General features: G+C 40.6%; 1 protein-coding gene across 3 annotated transcripts in view; it reads right to left on the reverse strand.

The window, feature by feature from the left end:
* SFMBT2 (Scm like with four mbt domains 2) overlaps positions 1-22,014 on the reverse strand; it is a 252,747-nt gene that overhangs the window by 69,886 nt on the left and 160,847 nt on the right. For all 3 annotated transcript variants that reach the window (XM_004049039.5, XM_055353186.2, XM_055353187.2), the window contains 2 exons: positions 20,226-20,327; positions 14,907-15,054 (listed from right to left, as the gene is read on the reverse strand). In XM_004049039.5, the coding sequence (XP_004049087.3) occupies positions 14,907-15,054; positions 20,226-20,327 (250 nt within the window). The remainder of the gene's footprint in view (positions 1-14,906; positions 15,055-20,225; positions 20,328-22,014) is intronic.

A 22,014-nucleotide genomic window follows, 5' to 3' on the forward strand; every position in this document is an offset into this window, starting at 1 on the left:
AACGTTGCCCTGGAACTGACCTGTTGAGGCTGAAGGAACATGAGAATTGCAGGAGGCAGGTCTCTGCTGCAAAGCTATGGGGGCAGTTTGGATATACTGAGAGAGGCATCTGAACAACAACTCTTCATATACACTGAATGTAACCAACTACAGATCCTACTAAAGTGGCTTCTTTCCTTCTTTCTTTCTTTCTTTATATTCACTTCATTTTTGGGCAGAAGACGCAACTATATAAATGTCCATCATGACCATGGCAAGACAGGAGAAGAGGTGAGAGAAAAGAGGCCTGAATTATACCTAAGAAAGGCATAACCCAAGGAGGAAAATGCCTCTTAATGGGAGTCTCATCGGCACAAAATCAAACCAATGGACAGGCAAGGAAAAAGGAGTGAGGTGTCAAAACCTTCCTGTAAACAAGCAAAGGAAAAACACAGTCCAACTGTGATTCACTGAAGTGTGTAAATGCCCCTAGTATCTTCATTGACAGTGCTCTCTGTTGGTGGAAATCTACGTGAAGTAAATCTCTAAGAGATTTCTTATTTTTTTTTATCCAAATACCCCAGTTTCTTTTCCCCATATTGTCACAGATTCTATGAGTGCAAATTCACTTATCATAAGGACTTTTAGTTACTAAATCAGACACAGAGGGACTATGGAAATTCTTTATTAAAGAAACTCAAGATAGGCCGGGCGCGGTGGCTCATGCCTGTAATCCCAGCACTTTGGGAGGCCGAGGTGGGTGGATCACAAGGTCAGGAGTTCAAGACCAGCCTGGCCAAGATGGTGAAACCCCTTCTCTACTAAAAACACAAAAATTAGCCAGGTGTGGTGGTGGGTGCTTGTAATCCCAGCTACTCGGGAGGCTGTGGCAGATAATTGCTTGAACTCGTGAGGCGGAGGTTGCAGTGAGCCGAGATCTCCCCACTGCACTCCAGCCTGGGTGACAGGGCAAGACTCCATCTCAAAACAAACAAACAAAAAGAAACTGAAGACACTGAAGATACTGGTTGCCTCCACTTGTATTCCCAAGCAAAGAATACGAATTATTTTCATTAAGCACGCTCAATATATGCTATTTTTTGTTGTTGTTGTTGTTGTTGTTTTTTTGTGATGGAGTCTCACTCTGTCACCCAGGCTGAAGTACAGTGGCACGATCTCAGCTCACTGCAACCTCTGCCTCCTGGGTTCAAGCAATTCTCCTGCCTCAGCCTCCTGAGTAGCTGGGACTACAGGTGCCCGCCACCATGCCTGGCTAATTTTTACATTTTTCATACAGACAAGGTTGCATCATATTGGGCGGGCTGGTCTCGAACTCCTGACCTTATGATCCGCCCACCTCAGCATCCCAAAGTGCTGGGATTACAGACATGAGCCACCCCGCCCAGCCCTATATATATATATATATTTAAGATGGGAGGGTGACAGTTAAGCAAAAAAGCAGCTGTGCTCTTGGGTCCCAGAGACTGACCCGTGACCCTCCCATATCCTGCTGACCATCAGTGGCAGGTCCCCTTCTTAAGACAGCTGTTTCATTCTATAAAGACTGAAAATTCTTTCCAGCCACTTTCAAAGAGGTTCTTCGAGTTCCTCCACCTGCCCCTTCTCCTGCCCTTCTCTCTAAAGCTCCCCTCCAGCTAAATGGCTCCTGCATCAAAGATCTCTACACAGGACCAGAGCCGACTTTCTTCTGAACCTTTTTGAACACAACAGAACACATCTCACAAACACGGTAATGTAATATGAGTTTCTCTACAATTAAGAAAACCCTCCACTTTGAGCGTAGTTTCTCTGGAGCTGTCTGGATCAAAGCCTCATATTACTGTAGAAGAATTAGCCTCAAGACACGTCAAACGGAGAAGTTTCCTAACAGGACAAAGGGCCTGGAACTGGAGAAGAGGGTATCTGGGTTTAAGACCCAGCTCTCCCAGTAATGGGAGGGAGCCAGGAAAAAGTAGATTAAATCTTCTGTGCCCTACTTTCCTCATCTACAAATTCACAAAATAAAAAGAAAAGCGGCTGGGCGCGGTGGCTCACACCCATAATCCCAGCACTTTGGGAGGCTGAGGCAGAGGCAGATCATGAGGTCAGGAGTTTGAGAACAGCCTGACCAACATCGTAAAACCTTGCCTCTACTACAAATACAAAAATTAGGCGGGAGTGGTGGTGCATGCCTGTAATCCCAGCTACTCAGGAGGCTGAGGCAGGAGAATTGCTTGAACCCGGAGGCGGAGATTGCTGTGAGCCAACATCACACCACTGCACTCCAGCCTGGGCAACAGAGCAAGACTCTGTCTCTCAAAACACGAAATAAAAATAAATAAAATAAAGTAAATAGAGAGAAAAGCTTTTAGATCCCTCTGCTGCCACATTCTATGATTCAGAGCCACCATTACTAATTATTTTACTGTTGCTACTAAGGATTTTTTTCCCCCAACTCTCTGTGGTTAATTCTCTTCTCTGCTCCTAAAAGAAAAGTGTAACGTGGCTGGATGACGAGCAGTTACCTAACAAGGCATTCCTCTAAGAAGACTCACGACTCCATCTGTGAAGACACATCTCTGTAACACAATGATCCCATCTGTCTGGGGTTTTGGAAGACGGACTTTGTTAAAGTCAAGATCTCCTTCTGTTCCACTATCTCTTCCTGGACCTCTGCTATTTCCTGAGTTAATTTCAAGAGTGAAGAAAACTAGATGAGATCCCTGGGGTGGGGAGGAGGGAAATGAGAGAAAACTATATAGAAAAATAGCAAAGCATTTTCTGACACAGCCTGGCATGTGGGTAATCTTTATGGTCCATATATGTTCAGATAAAACTTTCCCACCTGGAAGTCACCGCTATTCCCTACACAAAGACATTAAGCTGGGCTTTCTATAACTAACTTCTAATGAGCTTCAACCCATTCTCTAAAATGTCATGCCTTGTGTTTTCTTGGACGTACATTCAAGCCTTCTATCTATTCACCCAGTCCTCCACACTCTGTCTATGGAGAGCCATTTCTAATCTGATAATTTCTAGATAAAATCAAGTCTTGCTGGCTATGTTGTAAGCAACAGTTAATTATTCCGTCCCTAGAACATGCTCATTTCCCTGACATTCCAACAGCTTAGACTCCTCCGTCCCCTCCTCCTCCTCCTCTTCGGGACCTTTACTCACTTCATCATTTCAAATTCTTTTCCTTTGGGCTGATAATGAGCTGTCTTTGTAAGGCAGTTTTGTGACAGCTCAGAAAATAACTGCGACATAAAAACAAATTGCTGTGGATGGTATAATAGAGATGACAGGGTCAATTATACTCATTAATCAACAAAGACAGAACAAGACGTACTAAGGCTTAACTGTGGCCAGGAAAACACATTTTAAACCTGGAGGGAGGGAGGAAAACAGCAGAGGGGAGAAGAAAATGAAAGGAAATAAAACCCCTTAGGCAATTAAACTTTGCAGCAAGCTTCCCTGAGAGACTGTTGAACCACAACCATTAGATTTATTTAAGCTTTTATTAGTGTTTATTCTGAATGAAGTTTCAACCCTTACAGGTCCAAAAGGGAAGAGGTTGATGACCCATTTCCCTCGGATACAAACTAATTGACATAAAACAGCTCTATCTGCACACATCATTATTGGCAGTGTAAATGGACAATTCTTTGGAAAAACTATTTGGCATTAAAAAAAACTCCTACCCTTTGACGCAACCATTTCACTTCTGGGAACTTATCCCATAAAAATGACCCTAAAAACTGAAAAAGGTGTTATACATGAAGACACTTACAGCATTATGACTGGTAACACTGGAGGAAAAAAAATGAAATAACCTTCTGTGCAGTAATAGAAAATGAGATGAGACTTCTCCAAGTCTGTAGAATGCCACACAGGCATGAAACGGCACGTAGTTTTAAAAAATTCATAAAAAATAACTGCTATGGCTTTAGATGAAAAGACTGCTATAAACATATACAGAATTATTAGATTCATATAAAATATGCAAAGATGAAGACCAGAGAAAATGTACAAAAACCTTAATAATAAATGTTACAATAACTGTTGGGTGGTGGCGCTCTTGGCTACTTTCTTCTTTGACCTCTTGGTATTTTTCCAAGGTTTTAATAATGATCACAACATTATTTCATTAATAAAAAATTATGTGAAAACACAGAATCTTTGCCCTATTTTAAATGGTAATTAAGGCATGGGTCGATCAATCCAGAGTCCACTCAGCACACGAAATACACCATGACTGCCTCCCCTCAGCCTTCCTCCAGCTTTGCCAGTAGAATCCTGACTTTATCCAGTTCCTGGAGGAAGTGAATCAGGACCATCTTGAGATGCTCATGGTAGCCATATGCCCTTTTCAGGAGGCTTAAGATGGGTAGGAGAAGGGTTTACAGAAAAAAATTCTCTCCCTAACAAAAGAGACATGCAGGAATAAAAACTCCTCTTCTATCCTGGGTGGCTATGAAAAAAACATATACAATCTTAATAAAAAATAAAAATAGCAAACGAATACCATGTTTGCTATCTACCTGGCTGGCAGAATGAAAAACAACACTAAGAATCCACCATTCTAAAGGCTGTTAGGAAGCAGGCGTTTTTACGTGTTTGTGGTGGGAGTAGAACTTTAAAAAACCACTGTAGATGTCAATTTGGTAACGTGTCAAAATCCTCAGGCTCCAGCGACTACTGGGAGTAACAGACACACAGCCTGACACCGATAACACAGTGAGGTAAAAGCAAGGATGGAGGGGCACTCAGAGAGTGAGGAAAGAAGGCTCTGAAGATCTCGCTACTGCAGAGCAAACAGCTCCATAGAGAGATCTTCCTCACCCCAGAGAATGTTTACTCTATTAAATGTTAGAAGAGCATGTGTAAATAGCAAGCTTATTTAGTTTTCAGTTCCACCTCCCTTGGAAAGGAAAAGTGATACAATCATCTTCAAAGTCAGCAAATACCAGGACCCAGATATGTGCATAAATGTTGATGCAACAGAACCTAAGTTCTAAGAACAGGTTCTCAGTCCTTTCCGAGAAAGTTTCACAGCTCACAGAGCAGCACTTCGGGGCATTTTTGCAATGCCTTACTCTTCCAATTGACAGCTGATCTTTCTCCTTTCAAGCCCAAGTTTTTGTTGTTTTTGAGGCAACCAACATTCCTTGAACACCCACTAAAGCCAGGGGCTCTGTGGCAACCCTTCAGGGGATGAATGTCCCATGGCCCTGGCAGGGAGGCAAGATTGCACAGACCTCAGCTGGCAGAACCGGTCCCGGGAGCCAGTCTGTCTATTCCAGAAAACAACTTTCTCAACATTGCCTCCACCTGTTTCACAAAGGAGTTTCTGTACATTGCAGGCTTACAGGCAGGACAGCAAACATCAGCGACTGACTAAAGCATTTGTTCTTGTCGATGCTGTTTGCTAAAAAACTACAACCTCCCTCTTGAAATCTTCTAGCCACCTCCACATTCTTGGGTGATGTTCAGTTTCAAGCCTTCCTTGATACTGGTCTTTAAAAGTGACACTTTCATTCATTCCCAATTGAATTACTCTGTGTTTTTATGTTCATGGAACAGTGCAGGAAAAAAACAAACAAACAAACAGAAAATAAGGAAGAGAAACAAAGAAGACAATAATATAAGCACTAGCCATACCGCCTTCCTTATCTTTTAAAACATTATGTTGAAAAGTATTTCATCTTGGTCATGGTATGACACTTAATATACTTCTCTGCTGAGAGAATGTTCCACATGTTATTCTGAATTATAAACACAATGTTACGGGACACAGGTATGTGCCCAGGATGGGGTCTAACATCATATAAATATCAGCTGTCAATGGCAAAAATATCTTACAGATCCTGAAGAATGAAGTGAATTTAAGGATAACATAAAAGGTTCTTCTTAGTTTTCAACAATCAGAAGTATTTTCAGATATTAAAAATGACCTAGAGAGTTTTACTATACCAACTCTTTTCAATCAAAAGTGACCGTTTTGCTCAAGAACGAATCAGAAAGCTAGAAATGAGACTTGCTTCCAAGTCCAGTAGCCGGGCGGGACGATCTGACAGTCTCCCTACAGATATCAGATGAAATATAATTTTGAAAAATTACATAGCCCAAGTCAAAAGAGAAGAAAATCTCCAGACACCAAAAAAAAAAAAAAAAAAAAAAAACCCAGAAAGAGCCCTGAAAGCCAGAGCTGAGCAGTGAGCAGCTCACAGAGGGCAGACGACAGCCTGGTTCAAGGGAGATGAGCAGGAGGACCCGAGGCTACTATCTACAGCTGGTCCCAGGCAGCAGCCCAGTCTATGAAAATAGAACCAGACAAACTAAGCTGACTGGATCAGAGAGGCAGCAGAGATGGGCTACCTACCTGGGGTTCTGAAGAAGAAAAAAGGAGATCATGCACTTCCCCAGGCCAGTGGCACACACGGATGTGGGGTCCAGCTTTCCAATTCCGTGGGACACAGACTGAGAAATTAATATCAAATTCAGCCACTCATTCCTTGAATAATCAGGGACACCCTCATGGACCAGACATTGTTTTTGGTGCTGGGGATGCAGCAGTGAACAAAAGAGATTAAAAAAATACCCTTGACCCTATGAAGTTTATTTCCTAGTGGATGGATAGAGACAGTAACAAATAAATAGAGATAACTTCAATCCAGGGCACATGGAACTGCCACATAAATAACAACCACCACTGAAATTAGTTCATAATCAACAATCACAAACCACATAAGGAAACTAACCAACTTGAGGGAGGGCCAGAGAAATGAACTTTAATGCAAAACGCCTTATCAGGAAAAGAGAGTGCTTCCGCCAGTCTAATGATCCTGAATCTGAACACCTTAACACAACTTCAAACACACACACTCACACCACACACTACATACCACACACACACGCAACCACATAGCACACACATACAGACACATACCACACAGACGTACCACACATACACATTACATATTAGACACACACACACCTCCCACAAACACACCCTGCACAAACATATCCATCACAAAAACAAAGAGAAGCTAACAAATCCTCAATCTCAAAATGATATTTTAAAGTACCATTTGGAAATTTACAGAACAACAGATAAAAATACAGTGAGGATATAGAATATCTGAATACTTCAATAAATAAACTTGACCTGACCAACTGATGTGGCAATAAATCTGAAAATACAGCTGAAACAGACAATACTGTAAAATACATGTACATTACCAAAACTATCTCACAAATGGTTACCCTGACTAAACTTATATCCACTAAAGGAAATAAATTCACACTCAATAAAACACCAACAACATCAACAGCTCCAGATAGGTTTATAAGACAGTTTTCCCAAACTGTCAAGTATCACAAAAGTCGTATCTTACACAAACTGTTTTTGAGACAGTTTAGAAAGGTAGCTAGATATGACATAAATATACAAAATTAGTGGTATTCTCTTATACCAGCTGACAGCCAATAAGAAATGAAAAGAAATCCCATTCACCACAGCAAGCAGAAGGATAAGGTACCTAGGAAATATTCCAAGAAAAGATTGCAAGCTATAAAAAGATAATATAAGAAAATATCAATTTTTCTAAGTCTATAAATTCAACACAATGCCAAAATCCAATGGGACTCTTTATAGAACCTTACAAACCAATGCTAAAATTAATGTACAAGAATGGCCTGCCAAAAATAACCAAAAATTTTGAACAAAAATAAAGAAAAAGTGACTCAACAATAGATATCAAGACTATATTATTATAAAGTAATAACAATTTGTTCAGGGCTATACAAACAGACTGAAGAGGCAGAATAAAAAAGAACAGGGTTAAGAGTCACACCCACAAAGGGATGGATCCATGACAGTGGTGGCATTATAAATCAAAGAGGAAACAGCAGACCATTCAACAAACGATGCAGAGACAAGTGGGGAAATGAAAAACTTCAACTCAATTCAAGCAAGAAAAATAAGATAGTTTTCCTTCCTCATGCCAATACAAAAATCAATGTCAAGTAGGTTACAGAGCTAAACATGGAAAAGTAAAACTACAAGAGTTTTAAAGAAAACACATCAGTAGGAAGGAATTCTAAAGGTATATAAACAATGCATACAGGGAAAGATGGCTGTTTGACTACATTACAATTTACTACTTCAATATGCCATTAAAAAAAACCATTAAAAAGCAAAGAAACAAGCCAGACTAGTTTATTATATGTGTGAAGCACATTGCTGAGAAAGAATTCATGTTAGAATATGTAAACTACTTCTACGATCAAAAGAAAATAGGCCGAAGAAGAAAACCACAGATGGCCAGTAAGGGTAGGATGCAGTGCTCAACCATCCTAGTGATCAGGACCACCTCACTGAAACGAGGAGATCCACTTCACTCGCCTCAGAGGGGCCATGCTTGATCCTGGGAATACCGCAAAACAGGGAGGGTGACACAAAATGGGAATGCTCAAACACCATGTTAGAAATGTAAACTGACACAACGTGGAGAGTATTTGGTACTATCTACAGAATTCCAGCAATTCCACATTTAGGTATATCCCCTGAAAGCATTTCTTACACTTGGGGACATTGGATGTACATTTGGGGATCACTTGCAATAGGGAAACCTGGAAATCTCTTCAATGTTCACCAATAGAGAATGGAATTTTCAAATATTACAGTATATTCGTAAAGCAAGCAAAATGAATAAACAATCTACATGCCCCAACATGGAAAAAAATATGAAAAATGTTAATAAATAAAAAGTTACATAAAGATATGCATAGCGCATTATATATGTATATAGTCAAATAAGGTCTATTTTAATTTGACAGTAATAAAAACAATGATACTGGTAAGGCATAAACAAAGAAGCCTATGCAGTCATGTCATAAAAGCATGTAATCTTTAGGAGGGTGCTCACCTTGCAGAGGATGAGGGGTGAAGGGCTAGTGGTGGGAGAGAATGGGGACAGAGCTTCAATTCATTCAACCTCAACAAATACCTACCAAGTGCCACCCACTATTCCAGCTACTGAGGATGACTAGGGGGTGATTGACAAACACCCCTGCTGCTGTGGATCTTTCATTTTAGTGGGGGAGATGAATGAAAAACAAGACAAACAAGGGACGTATATATGACTTATTTGTGTATTATATGATAAGGTCTGTGATATACTGCAGGGAAGGAGATGCAAACGTTGGGAGTGGTGGTTTGCTACTGAGATTGAACAGGGAAGCCCAGAAAGATGACTTCAAGCAGTCAGCACTTGAGTCAAGACTGAGTCAGGTGACGGGTGTCTGCACAGAGGGAACAGCAGGTGCCACGTCAGGGAGATGAGAGTGACTGGGACAGACTTGAGTGGGGAGTCGGGAGATGATGCTGGACAGGGCAGTGGAAGTCAGTATGGCTGGGTGCTGTAGGCTGTTGCCACAGTCTTGACTTGGACACAGTGTGGGGTGGAAGGCACTGGACAGTCTGAGCAGAGGGACCCATGGTTTATGTTCTAACACGATCGATCTGACTGCAGTGTTGAGAGACCCCTGAGTTAAACAAGGGGCTGCTGCAGGAACCAGGTGAGACTCACTAGCGGCCTGAGACAGGTGGCTGTGAGGAGAAGTGGTGAGACTCTGAAAATGTGGACAGGACTCCCTGATGGATGAGGTACGGGGCATGAGAAACAGAGGACTTAAGGATGACTTGGTCTTCATTATATCTATAATGCTTTCATGTTTCGTATTTCATTGTTAAAAAACATGAATCAAACAAGGCAGAATGTTAGCATCTGTTGAAGTAAGGTGGTAGGGCCATGAGTGTCTATGTTATTTTCTGCCCCCTTTGGTATGTCTGAAACGTGAGTGACAAAATGGATTAAGCTCATCAGTCAGTGTCTGAGGTTTTTCTTTAGGAAAAGAGAATACCACTTACGGTTCCCTGCTTTGTGTCTCAATAATAATTAAAATACACCTTTACTTCCTAAATTGTGTTAACAGTTTATGTGTCTATTAAATGGTCAGCCAAACAGAGACAAATCAAAGTGCTAACGTAAGCCAATTACTTCAGCCTTTGCTCACACCTTTTACAGCAGAAATTTAAAGGCTGAACATTTTCTACAAAAGTTCCTGGGTGGAACTTTTCCTCCACTAATTATACAACTAATCTTTGATGTGACACAAGAAAGGTTAATGAAATAATTTTAAAATAGCAAGTCATGGTTGATAACCTATACACATTTTTGCTTAGGTGATCTACTTATTTGTTGATCACTTTTCATAGTGCCTATGAAACTGACTTGCTGTTTATTGGGTTTAAACTAATTGAGTAAAATCTCCAACATTCTAACTTTTGCTTACCAGGAAAATCCTTACTACACAGAAAGCCACACTGAAAAACTCGTATCCACTCTAGCTCATTTGTCTCTAAGGTGTGAGGACAAATTTTTTTTTTAAGTAGGAACAGAGTCAAAACAACGTAATAAAATATCTGTGTTATTTGCATATATTTCTCCTACACCACCGGAAGTCTTTCATTTCAACAGCTGCTTCCCAACCTCTTTTTGAAGTCAAGCAACACATTGTAATTGTAGGCAGCATCCATGTTTTTAACAGAAATCTAGACAACCCAATACATTCATGAGAAACATACACACATGGAAACATCTGAAATCACCTGGCAATATGTATAATAAATGCCACATATTCTATGTGTCAACCTAAGAATTTAATTTAGACACAATAACCTTTTACTTTTAAAAAAGCTTCTACTTGCATACCTTCATAAAGTGAAGAATGGTCTTTGAAACATCTCTACAACATGACTCTTAATCCTGGTGTTGAGATGTAAGATGTGGAACCAACCACCTCAAAAGGAAACCGTAAAACACCACTACCACAATCACCACCACCACCTCCTCCTCTAAATGCTCATTCAGTTTAATTACAAAAATAAATATACTGCACTCTCACAAGAGAGTAAGGGAGTCAATGAATGAAGCCATGACTGTCTTTTAACCACAGACCCTTGTAAAATTATTCCCTAAAATTGTAATTCTCTGACTGCTTTGATATATTGACCATCTGAATTGTGTAAAGCCATGGTCCATTGACATGAATTAGGTTGCTTTAGGCCCCCCAAACTCTCTAGAATTACTAAGAAGGATGAACATTACAAAACATCAGCAAGACAGAACAGCAGTGAAGTGTGGATACGGTTGTGTAGAAAAAGCATTAGATTTGGTATCTTAAGTCTGGGGTTTTTAACCCAACACCCCTGCACCCCTGCACCAGGATGTGAAAAGTCATTTAACACAACTGAGCCTCAATTTCTCTAGATATAAAATAAGTAAGGTTGATGAAATCATCTTTAGGATCCCTTTCAGTTATAAAAACCCTCCATTTTTAATAATATATGTTATCTTTTAATAGGTAATACGTTTATTTAGATAGAAAAGAAAAAAGATAAAAATGGTATTGTTACACATCATGTCTACCTTCATCCCTTATGCCACATTCCCCACCTCTGTCCCCCATACCCCAAAAACACTAATAATTATTCTCATTAGTTTCTTATGTAACTACAAAAATATAAGCAAACACTAATATGTACTGTTTTGCCTCTTCTCTAACATAGAAAGTGTCATACGATACCTACTGTACCACTCACAGTGTATCTTGGACAGCCTTCCACATCAGTTCATAGAGACGTCCCTCATTCTTTTCAACAATGGCACAGATCTCATTAGAAGGATCTCCAAAGTCTATTTAACCAATATCCTACTGATAAGTACTTGAATTTTTCCACTCTTTTGCTATTGTAAATAATGCTGCAAAAAAACAAACTTTTATGCAGATGATCTCTACATTATAACTTAGGGGGAAATTTCCAGAAGTGGAATTACTGAGTCAGTGGGAAAATAAAAGTTTAGCAAAATCCACCAAACTGCCTTCCACACAGCTTGCACCTTCCTGCACTCTCAACGGCAATGTCTAAGAATCTTTATTCCTCCACTGTCTCACTAAGCTGAGGTTCTCCTGTTCCTTCTCCTTGGGATTTCTGTCTCATCTGATAAGCAGACACCACTTCAATAGGATTTCTCTTCATCTGTGTTTCTCTTATTATGATAAGTTTGCCCAAGAGTCACTGAGCTTCTTGTATTGTGTGCTCTTCTGAGGTTATTCTTTGTCCACACTCCTGTAAGTTGCTGGTCTTTTTCTTACTGGTTTACGAGTAAAAATTCTACTATTTCAAGAAAACATTCCTGAACTAATGATATTTACCACATTCTTGAATGATATGGTTTGGCTGTGTCCTCACCCAAATCTCATCTTGAATTGTAACTCCCACAATTCCCACGTCATGGGAGGAACCTGGTGGGAGGTGATTGAATCATGAGGGCAGGTCTTTCCTGTGCTGTTCTCATAACAGTGAATAAGTCTCACGAGATCCGACGGTTTTAAAAACAGGAGTTTCCCTGCACAAGCCCTCTCTTTGCATGCTGTCATCCATGTAAGACGTGACCTGCTCCTCATTGCCTTCCACCATGATTAGGAGGTTAACCCAGCCGTGTGGAACTGTAAGTCCATTAAACCCCTTCTCCTATATAAATTACCCAGTCTCAGGTATGTCTTTATAAGCAGCATGAGAACAGACTAGTACACTGAACTAATGATATTTACCACTTCTTGAATGCTTTAATGGTTTAAAAAGAGTTATAGTTTCTTATTGGAAGGTACTAGCCACCATTACTCAATATTCTACTGATGTGTAGTATGTATTTGCATGTAATATCCATGAAGAAATATTCTTTTGAGTTTTTGAAAAAGAAAATTTCACTTTCAACAAGAGAAAGGAATGGTTTGGAAGAATGCATGAAGAGAATTTCACCTCACCAAATATCACAAATATTTGGATAAAAGAGAAGAAATGATCATAACTAAATATTAGGTATAAAAAGCTTAAAATATAAAAATATTTAATTTTATATCTTTGTTACAGTCCTTTCATTGAATGTTTAACAGTTCAGTTACATTAATGTAAAACAATTTTCTTAGTATCATAAAACTCAAGTATCCAAATAGGCACATCCATTTTCCTGGTGAACTTCTAAGCTATGTCAATGATCTTTTTATGTAATTCATAGAAAATGTATTTTAAAATTCTGAAAACATTGATAACTATGAAACCTCTGCCATAATGGAGTGATCAAGCAGCCAAAATGCTGATATAAATACTTTTCTTTTTTTCACTCAATGAGGAAATAGCCAATCATTTTTTCAAAATTCTTAAATATAATAGATTCTAATACTATTGAGGAATAAGCAAAGTCTAACCAAGTATCATTTACATATCTAGAAAAAGTTTTCCTTCAATGACACAGGACCCATTCCCCACACATACTTCCATGAGAAAAGTCCAAAAGAAGTAAAGGAAGATGGTCCACAGGGTGTTCAAACTCTACAGGATCTATGGCTAATTCCACAGCAGCGAAGGACTTCCCACCTACTACCAATAGGTTGTTGATAATATGACTCCCCCAAGGCCATATTAAAGGGATGAGAATCCTTCGACTTTTATCATTTTAACTCTGCTGGCACCTGGGGACTCCCACAGGTGTCTCCACTGGACAGTCTTGAAAACTGAAGCAGTGATGTGGCTCAGGGTGCAAAGCCAGTGTGTACCAACAGAGAAACAAACACCAAGGCCTCCTGGAGTCCTCACCGCTACCAGGGGACACAGTCCCAGGACCCAAGCTCTGCCTGGAGACCTACGATCCAAATGACCCTGGGCAAGTTATATAAACTCTCTGTGACTTAGATTCTTCATAGTTCACTTTGAGGAGTGAATGAATTAGGCATTAAAAACAGTGACTGGTAAACTGTGTTCTGTGTAAGTTTACCATATACCATTAGGCGGAACTCCATGACTGCACAACTTTAACCCAAAGAGTTGAAAGCTGAAATGGAAATATTCAAAAGCATCTCCTCCGTCAGGACAAATATGGGGAAAAATGAAGATAAAAGCCCAGCAGAGTACAGTCATAGTAAAGGTAAGCAGGCAGGCACCATTAAATGATGTAAACAGACTGGCGAGGCCACCAGGCAAGATGGGACTCAACCTGTGGGAACTGCATGATTCTCCCAATAGGGTTAATGTCCCAAGCAATCCAATCCCTAGAGATCTGGAAAGGTTAGTACAAAACCCCTTATTATTTAAGTTTGTCTGTTAAAATCCTCCCCAATAAGTTTACTTTTCTCATCTTTTTCCAATTTTCTTCTTCTTACTATACCTTTATTATTCTTCTCTTAGTCTCACCTCTCATCTTACTGCTTTCTTCCTGAATAAACCTGAGGCCTATAGAGGACAACAAACCACACTGGTAAACTCTAAGACTGGCACTCACTAACAATGTGGTTCTTGAATCCAAATTTAAAATTATTTTAATGCATCCTGGCTCCCAATGTAATTATTTTAAAGTATTATACCATCTAATTGTCAGATATCTGAAAGCAAATTGACTCTGGAGAAAGCTTAGCTCACTGGAAATAAACACTCTAAAGAAATGCTTCACCAACACTGTGTTACATTTGTAAAGCCACTTCTCAGACACTTTCAAGTCTTTGAGCTCAATCACTTAGCAATGCTGCACCCTCTATGTCTACACAACAGCAGCACATCTGCCAATAATGCGGTAACGGATGGGGAAACTCCTGTGGACAGAAGTGAGAAGCCCAAGGCCACTCGCCTTGCCAGGGGATGGAGCTGTAACTGACACCTATGTCAAGCTGATGAAGAACGCCCTATTTCTACTACATCTAAACCCTTTACACAACCAGCCTCCCCAGATTAACGCAGGTGTTACTTCAATGACAGTAAGACACCCTCCTGAATCTCCAGACCCTGCACACCTTCACAGAATACAAACCTTTGGGAGGAGTGAGGCTGACTCCATTTTTAAGGCACCACTGTACTGGCAAAATCCCCAAAGAATCTGCTTGGCACAGCATTGACAGTTTACTTGGTTCAGGTCTTAGGTCGTCAATAGTCACTTGAAAAAAATGATTGTTAAAAACCTAAAAGAAAAAAAAGGGGGAGCCAAAGGTTAATTCTTTAGAGTTACATATAATGCTAGTATAAAATAGTGGCAGAGCTTCCAAAGGCAATTAATATAGTTCATCAAAATGATTTGAATACAAACTGGCATTTTCAATGTCCATTACTAAATTAATTCAGCTGATAAAAAGTTAGAATTGACCGCTGTGGTCCTATTAATGAAAAGATAAATAACTAGGTTATCTGGAAGAGTGAGAATGAACAAAATCAAAGACTTAGAGAAGTAAACCAATGGCTATAGCTTGAAGAAAAATGAATAGAGGAAGTCAGACAGACAAACCCCAGCTCAGATGACAGCCAAGACAGGAACTGAAAAGTGAAACCGTTTCTCAGTGTCCACAGCCAGCACCAAACTCTTTACACCAGATCACTCAAGAATCTCCAGGATCTGGCTTGGAGCTTTCTAACCTCCTCCTGCACCTTATCCCTCAGAACACCCCACCCTCCAGCCCGAGAGGAAATCGTTCACACTAAGCCTCATGGACTACAACACCCCCCAATGCCATGTTTAAGCTATCAAAACACAGTGCGTTTTCAAGGTACATCTCATATTTCAATGCGTCTGATCTGGCTGGAATAAACCGCCCTCACTCTGCGCTCCTAAAATTTCAGACTTCAACTTCTGTATTGAAAACTCTCATTCCTTCCTAGACCGATAACACATCAGTTTTCCAGTGCCATAGAGCATAAGTTATTAGAGGAGAGTGATGTCTTTTTGTTAACACAAGTATTTCCAAATGCATAGAAAGTGCTTTGTACACAGAAACGGGATAAATGTCCACTGAATATAAGAAGAAACATCAATGAAGAAATAAGAGCAAGACATGCCGATAAACAAAGCAGATGGTAAAAATCAGATGGACCATCACTGAAAAGCATGATGGATTTAAGTAACTTAGTATCTAAAACAGGCCAGAAAAAAAGATCCCTTTCCCAATTCAACAGACATAACCCAGTCTTTCTTAGGAAACCTTGAGAGTTTTACAAAGCTATGATTCCTGGCCCCTTCATTTTTTTTCTGGAAGCAATTTAGTTCAAAGTAAAGCAGGAAAGGCAATTCACTTCTGTTCTTGCCTGTGCTAATTTTGGTAAATAGTTTACTGAAGGTTTGCCTGTGAAAGTCAACTTCAAGCAACAAAGGATCAGATGGGGCCTTCCCAGTGAGGTCATGTCTGAGAGCCCTGTTGAGAATCTCATCCTCCCACCACCTGAAAGGATTATGAAAATCCTTTGACTTCTATCATTTTCACTCTGCTGGGCACCTGGACTCCACTGGACAGTCCTGAAAACTGATGCACGGCGATCTGGCTCAGGGTGCAAAGCCAAGTGCCTACCAACAGGGAAACTAACACCAAGGCCTCCTGGAGTCCTCACTGCTACCGGGGGGCACAGTCCCAGGACCCCAACATCCCTGCCCTGGTGTATTTTTCTCCTTAGCATTTAATATGTAACATACTAGATTTATTTACTTATTGAGTCTGTTTATAGTCTGTCTCCCTCCATTAAAATAAAAGCTCCACAATGGGAACATTGTCCAGAATTGAGTCTATGAATGCTCAATAAATATCTGTTAAATTACTGTTACTTAGTCTATCTTTCATACATACACATACTCACACACATACGTATATAAAGAGCATGTGATTTTGGTGGAGCCACGGTACCCTGTAAAGAAGGAATTTCCACAACCGTTAAAATGCATGTTCACGTGGGAACACTCCAAAGGAAAAGCTTAGCAAGTTTCATCAAATCCATCAGGGCTCATGTTCCTAAATGATCTGAAGCACTGTTGTGTGCTCTATCCAGTCCATAACCCACAGGACTCAGAACTAACGCCCAGAGCAGTTAACTGACTTGCCCAAGACTGCACAGCTAAGAGATGGCAGAAACAGAAACAGAAGCCAAGGCTTCTAATGCCAGTATCCTTTCCTCTAATCAATACAACACACTTCGCTTACACAGATGACATCATCACCATCTGCCAGTATCTCAACACCAAAAACACACCCTGGCTGGACTGCTGGAGGTTCATCATTTAATACTGGATCCACTACACGCCTGTCTGCATCCTTGTCTGTTTGTTGTAACATCATTTACATATTTCTTCAACAGTTATGCCACCAAGAAAAGGCCCAAGGTGGAAAAAAAATGAAATTTTCATTGTGATGAGTAATGACAGCACAGTGTGTTATATTTTCAAACATAATATTCCAAAGTACTTTCCTCATATTTAGAGAAATACATTTAATTATTATAAATATCTTCTACGCTAAGAGTATTCTGATACCTCATTACATGAAGATGAGTCTTGAACCTGGAGAGGTGCCTACCTAGGTTCTAAAAGACAGATGCACATACCCCAATCCATGCGTTATACAAAACATGGTCAATAAGAGGAGGGGTGTATACGAAACAGCATGACTTATTTTATCTTTGCTACAAAGGGTAAGAAAAAGCAAAATAAAAAGGAAAACACAGTTTAGAAATCAGTAAAAATACTTTCTCCCTCCCCTCAATAAGATCTATTTAGAGAAAATTATTTACTGTGAAAAACCAACTATCACTGGAAGTCTATTCAGCTAGAAAAAGATATTTGGGCTGAAATTAATTTTGATTAGTAGACACATTCTAACATTACATATTACAACTATTTAAAGGCATAAGAATTATTTAAAGGCATAAGAATGTGAGAAAGGCCGGGTGCAGTGGCTCACGCCTATAATCCCAGCACTTTGGGAGGCTGAGGCGGGCAGATCACAAGGTCAGGAGTTCGAGACCAGCCTGGTCAAGACGGTGAAACCCATCTCTACTAAAAACACAAAATTTAGCCAGGCGCGGTGGCAGGCGCCTATAATCCCAGCTACTCGGGAGGCTGAGGCAGGAGAATAGCTTGAACCCGGGAGGCAGAGGCTGTAGTGAGCCGAGATCATGTCACTGCACTCTAGCCTGGGTGACGGAGCAAGACTCCATCTCAAAAAAAAAAAAAAAAAAAAAAAAAAAAAAAAAAATGGTGAGAGACGCTACCGCTGACAGGCTATGCACATCAAGTCTGTTGAGTTTAATTGATAAATACCAGGTGAAGCGACTCTGTAGCGTGATACATCTGCAGACAGATGGGCAGCCGGCATGACTGCAGCACCCACTAACGGAACAAAGGGGAATTCTGGCTGGGATTCAACAGGGCACCACTGGTCCATTTTGGAAAAATATCCGACAACTGGCAGGATATACAGTAAAGAACCCCAAAGAGGCCGGGCGCGGTGGCTCACGCTTGTAATCCCAGCACTTTGGGAGGCCGAGGCGGGCAGATCACGAGGTCAGGAGATCGAGACCATCCTGGCTAACACGGTGAAACCCCGTCTCTACAAAAAATACAAAAAAATTAGCCGGGCGTGATGGCGGGCGCCTGTAGTCCCAGCTACTCGGGAGGCTGAGGCAGGAGAATGGCGTGAACCCGGGAGGCGGAGCTTGCAGTGAGCTGAGATTGCGCCACTGCACTCCAGCCTGGGCCACAGAGCAAGACTTCGTCTCAAAAAAAAAAAAAAAAAAAAAAAAAGAACCCCAAAGGCCATTTCAAACAAAAGGTTTTTAACGGATGCTAATCAGGAATACATGACTTTCAACCTCCAGATTATAAAGCAAAAGCCAATATATTTTTCTTTAAATAAATAATCTTAAATATTTAAAGTTTCTTTTTGTTTTTGTTGTTGTTTGTTTTGAGATGGAGTCTCACTTTGTTGCCCAGGCTGGAGTGCAGTGGCAAGATCTCAGCTCACTACAACCTCTGCTTCCCAGGTTCAAGCGATTCTCCTGCCTCAGCCTCCCAAGAAGCTGGGATTACAGGCATGCACCACCATACCTGGCTAATTTTTGTATTTTTAGTAGAGACGGGGTTTCACCCTGTTGGCCAGGCTGGTCTCAAACTCCTGACCTCAGGTGATCATCCCACCTCAGCCTCCCAAAGTGCCAGGATTACAGGCATGAGTCACTGTGCCCAGCTCCGAAAGTCATCCTTGAAATAAGCTACTTTAATGGTTATAAAAATAATTTATGTTCACTAAAGAAAAAACATTTAGAAAGCATTTCATTTTTATAACCAATTTCCATATTCTATAATACATTATCACACTACTAAATTCCTCAAGTGTTACCAAATCATAAATTTTTAAAAACTCATGACTCAAATAACAAACACTAATCACTGCATGAAAAGTGATTTTCCTTAAAGAAAATCCCGTATCCTTAAGAAAAAGAAATTAAAACAGATTTAAATCTTTAATTAAATTCTCCTAGTGAAGTACACAAAAGACCATTCACCAAAACACACATTGGCCAAGAATGTTAAGTTTCCTGCACCATTTGTAAGAGAATACTTAAGGTAGAAACAAGCAATTTTGATTTTACCAGAGGTTATGTCATTAAAACTTCTTTAATGGGGAACGGATATTATACTGGTTTTTAAAAATTTTTTATTGTTTGTAGAGACAGGGTCTCCCTATGTTACCCAGGCTGGTTTTGAACTCCTGGGCTCAAGGGATCCTTCCACCTTGGCCCCCCAAAGTGCTGGGATTATAGATGTGAGCCACCATGACCTGCTGGGATATTACAATCTTCAAGGACTAACAGATCATTATAAAAATGTCTTTATGTTAAAAGGTAATTTTATTCTGAATCTGTAGATCTTAGAAACATGAGTTTTTCTTTAGTCAATGAGGGCAGATGAGAAAAAACACAGAAATGCTGAGAAAAGGGAGATGAGAATTTGCTTTGCACCATTTTCATGTATTTTCCAAGTATAAACAGATCATATTTACTACTACCCATGCAGGAAGAACAAATTACCCTTGTAATGATTACAACGTGCAACTCATCAGTGGACAACTAGCAGAAGACAAGGAAAATTCACCCTATCCATGATAAGAGGGGGCATCTGATTAGAGTCACTCTGTGCCACCAGTAATAAAAACAGCTTAAAGCAGCACTGGACTGGAGGGGCGGCAATCTTCCTTAGCTTCGCCTGGCATTGCTGATAGCCTTGCACGAATATATGTCATCTGGTCGTCTTTGAGTTGAAAGGCTTAATTTGATCCACTCTAGGGGCTGGGTCGAAGAGCGAGGGAGGAAAACCCACCTTAGTCACCGACGCAGGAGAGATGTAAAAGGGCTCGCACATATTCACTGTCTCAAGCTTCATCCCAACTGTGAAGAAATGGCTTCGCAAATCTGCGTGATCCTGCAGGGAGAAAGATGAAAATATTGAAAGCCACGGTATTGTAAATGACCTCAGCCACTGTCCGGATGCGCTCCTGGAGCATTTTATTGGGCAACCAAAATCTTATGGAGACAATTAACCTTCCCCATTTCGAATTTCTAATTATTGCCAGATACCACGGATTTAATTATTTTCTGCAGGCTAAATTGCTTTTCCAAGGGAGAGGCAACAAGGCTTCCTGGCCATGCTTAAATTTACACTAAGCAAAAGTTCACATGACACTGCTTTGCTCGTCCTAGGTGCTATTAACTGAAGCACAGCAGAGTAAGGGAGGCCATCTGTCATCCTAACACAGCAGGGTGTCTTCAGAAAACCAGGTCTCTTGCTACTGGAGTCACATCTCAGGGCTTCAGTCAGCACCCTGTACCCACGGTCTGCTCCCACCTCCCGTGTCTAAGAGCACACAGATTACCAGTTACTAGAAGTAAGCTGGCACACAGCTCACCGGCATGAGTAAGGGTAGGGCTACTCAAGATCCCATGATCTTAGAGATGCCCGCAGGTAAGAATCCAAACCTGCCCCACAGACGATTAGAACCTGTCTCCTACTCAATAAAGGTGAGCAACACCCCATTCCTAATAGGGGTCTGGCAGTTTTATAACCTGCTTACAGCAAGCTTATGTGAGAGAGATGGGGCTTTTCCGCCTCCTAAGAAAACAAACTTCAATATCCACTTCAGCTACACAGCAATAGAGGAGGTTGGCTGGACTCTGGATACCAGAATTTATCTTGCGGAGATGGAGGTCACCTCATAACTCACAGTCTGGATAAACAGCAGTGGATAAATAAATGTATTTGCAGTCTGTCCCTGAGGAAATAATACCTGCAAATAAATCCTGCAATTTCCAAATACATCAATTGGGTGTGAAGTACAAAAATATCTGGGGACCTGTTACTTTCTTTTACCTGCAAATCTAAAGTGGGTTTTTAATTACTCCAACGACGCCACTCTATATCCAACTCTGAGGACTGCATAGAGCCCAGTCGGGCAGTGCCTGTTTCCCCAAAGCCCCCAAAAGCTGGTCAGTACCGTCAGTGTCCAACAGGAGATCAGACCAGAAGAACCGCTTATAAAACTCTCCACCAGTGCACCAAGTTGCCAAGGTTAACAGAATGTAAATGCCTATAGAACTGCATGGACCCTTTCATTTTTCATGTCCCCAGGGCAGTCTGCAAAGGTCTCTGTATTGGGGGATGCATGAGGAATGCTGGGGCCATGTCCAAAGAGGACATTAATCAGAACAAGACAGGATGCGGTCAAATACGACAAAACCCAATCAAAGGAACTGGCCACTCTAAACATTTACAAATTCCTTAAGAACTTACAATCCACACTTTATAAAAATTATATGCAGAAGGAAAAGTACAAGGAAATTAGGTGCAGGTGATGATGTGCATTGTTTATGTTGCAAACAAAGCCTTTAATTTATTTATTTTTAGATTTTATTTTAGATACAGGGGTACATACACAAGTTTGTTACATGGGCATACTATACTCAGGTAGTGAACATAGTACCCAATAGGTAACTTTTCGACCCATGACTCATTTCCCCCCTCCCCTCTAGTAGTCTCCAGTGTCTACTGGTCCCATGTTTACATCCATGTGTGCTCAAGGTTTAGCTCGCACTTCTAAGCGAGAACATGAGGT

Source organism: Gorilla gorilla, chromosome 8, assembly GCF_029281585.2.
Source record: "Gorilla gorilla gorilla isolate KB3781 chromosome 8, NHGRI_mGorGor1-v2.1_pri, whole genome shotgun sequence".
Taxonomy (NCBI): Eukaryota; Metazoa; Chordata; class Mammalia; order Primates; family Hominidae; genus Gorilla; species Gorilla gorilla.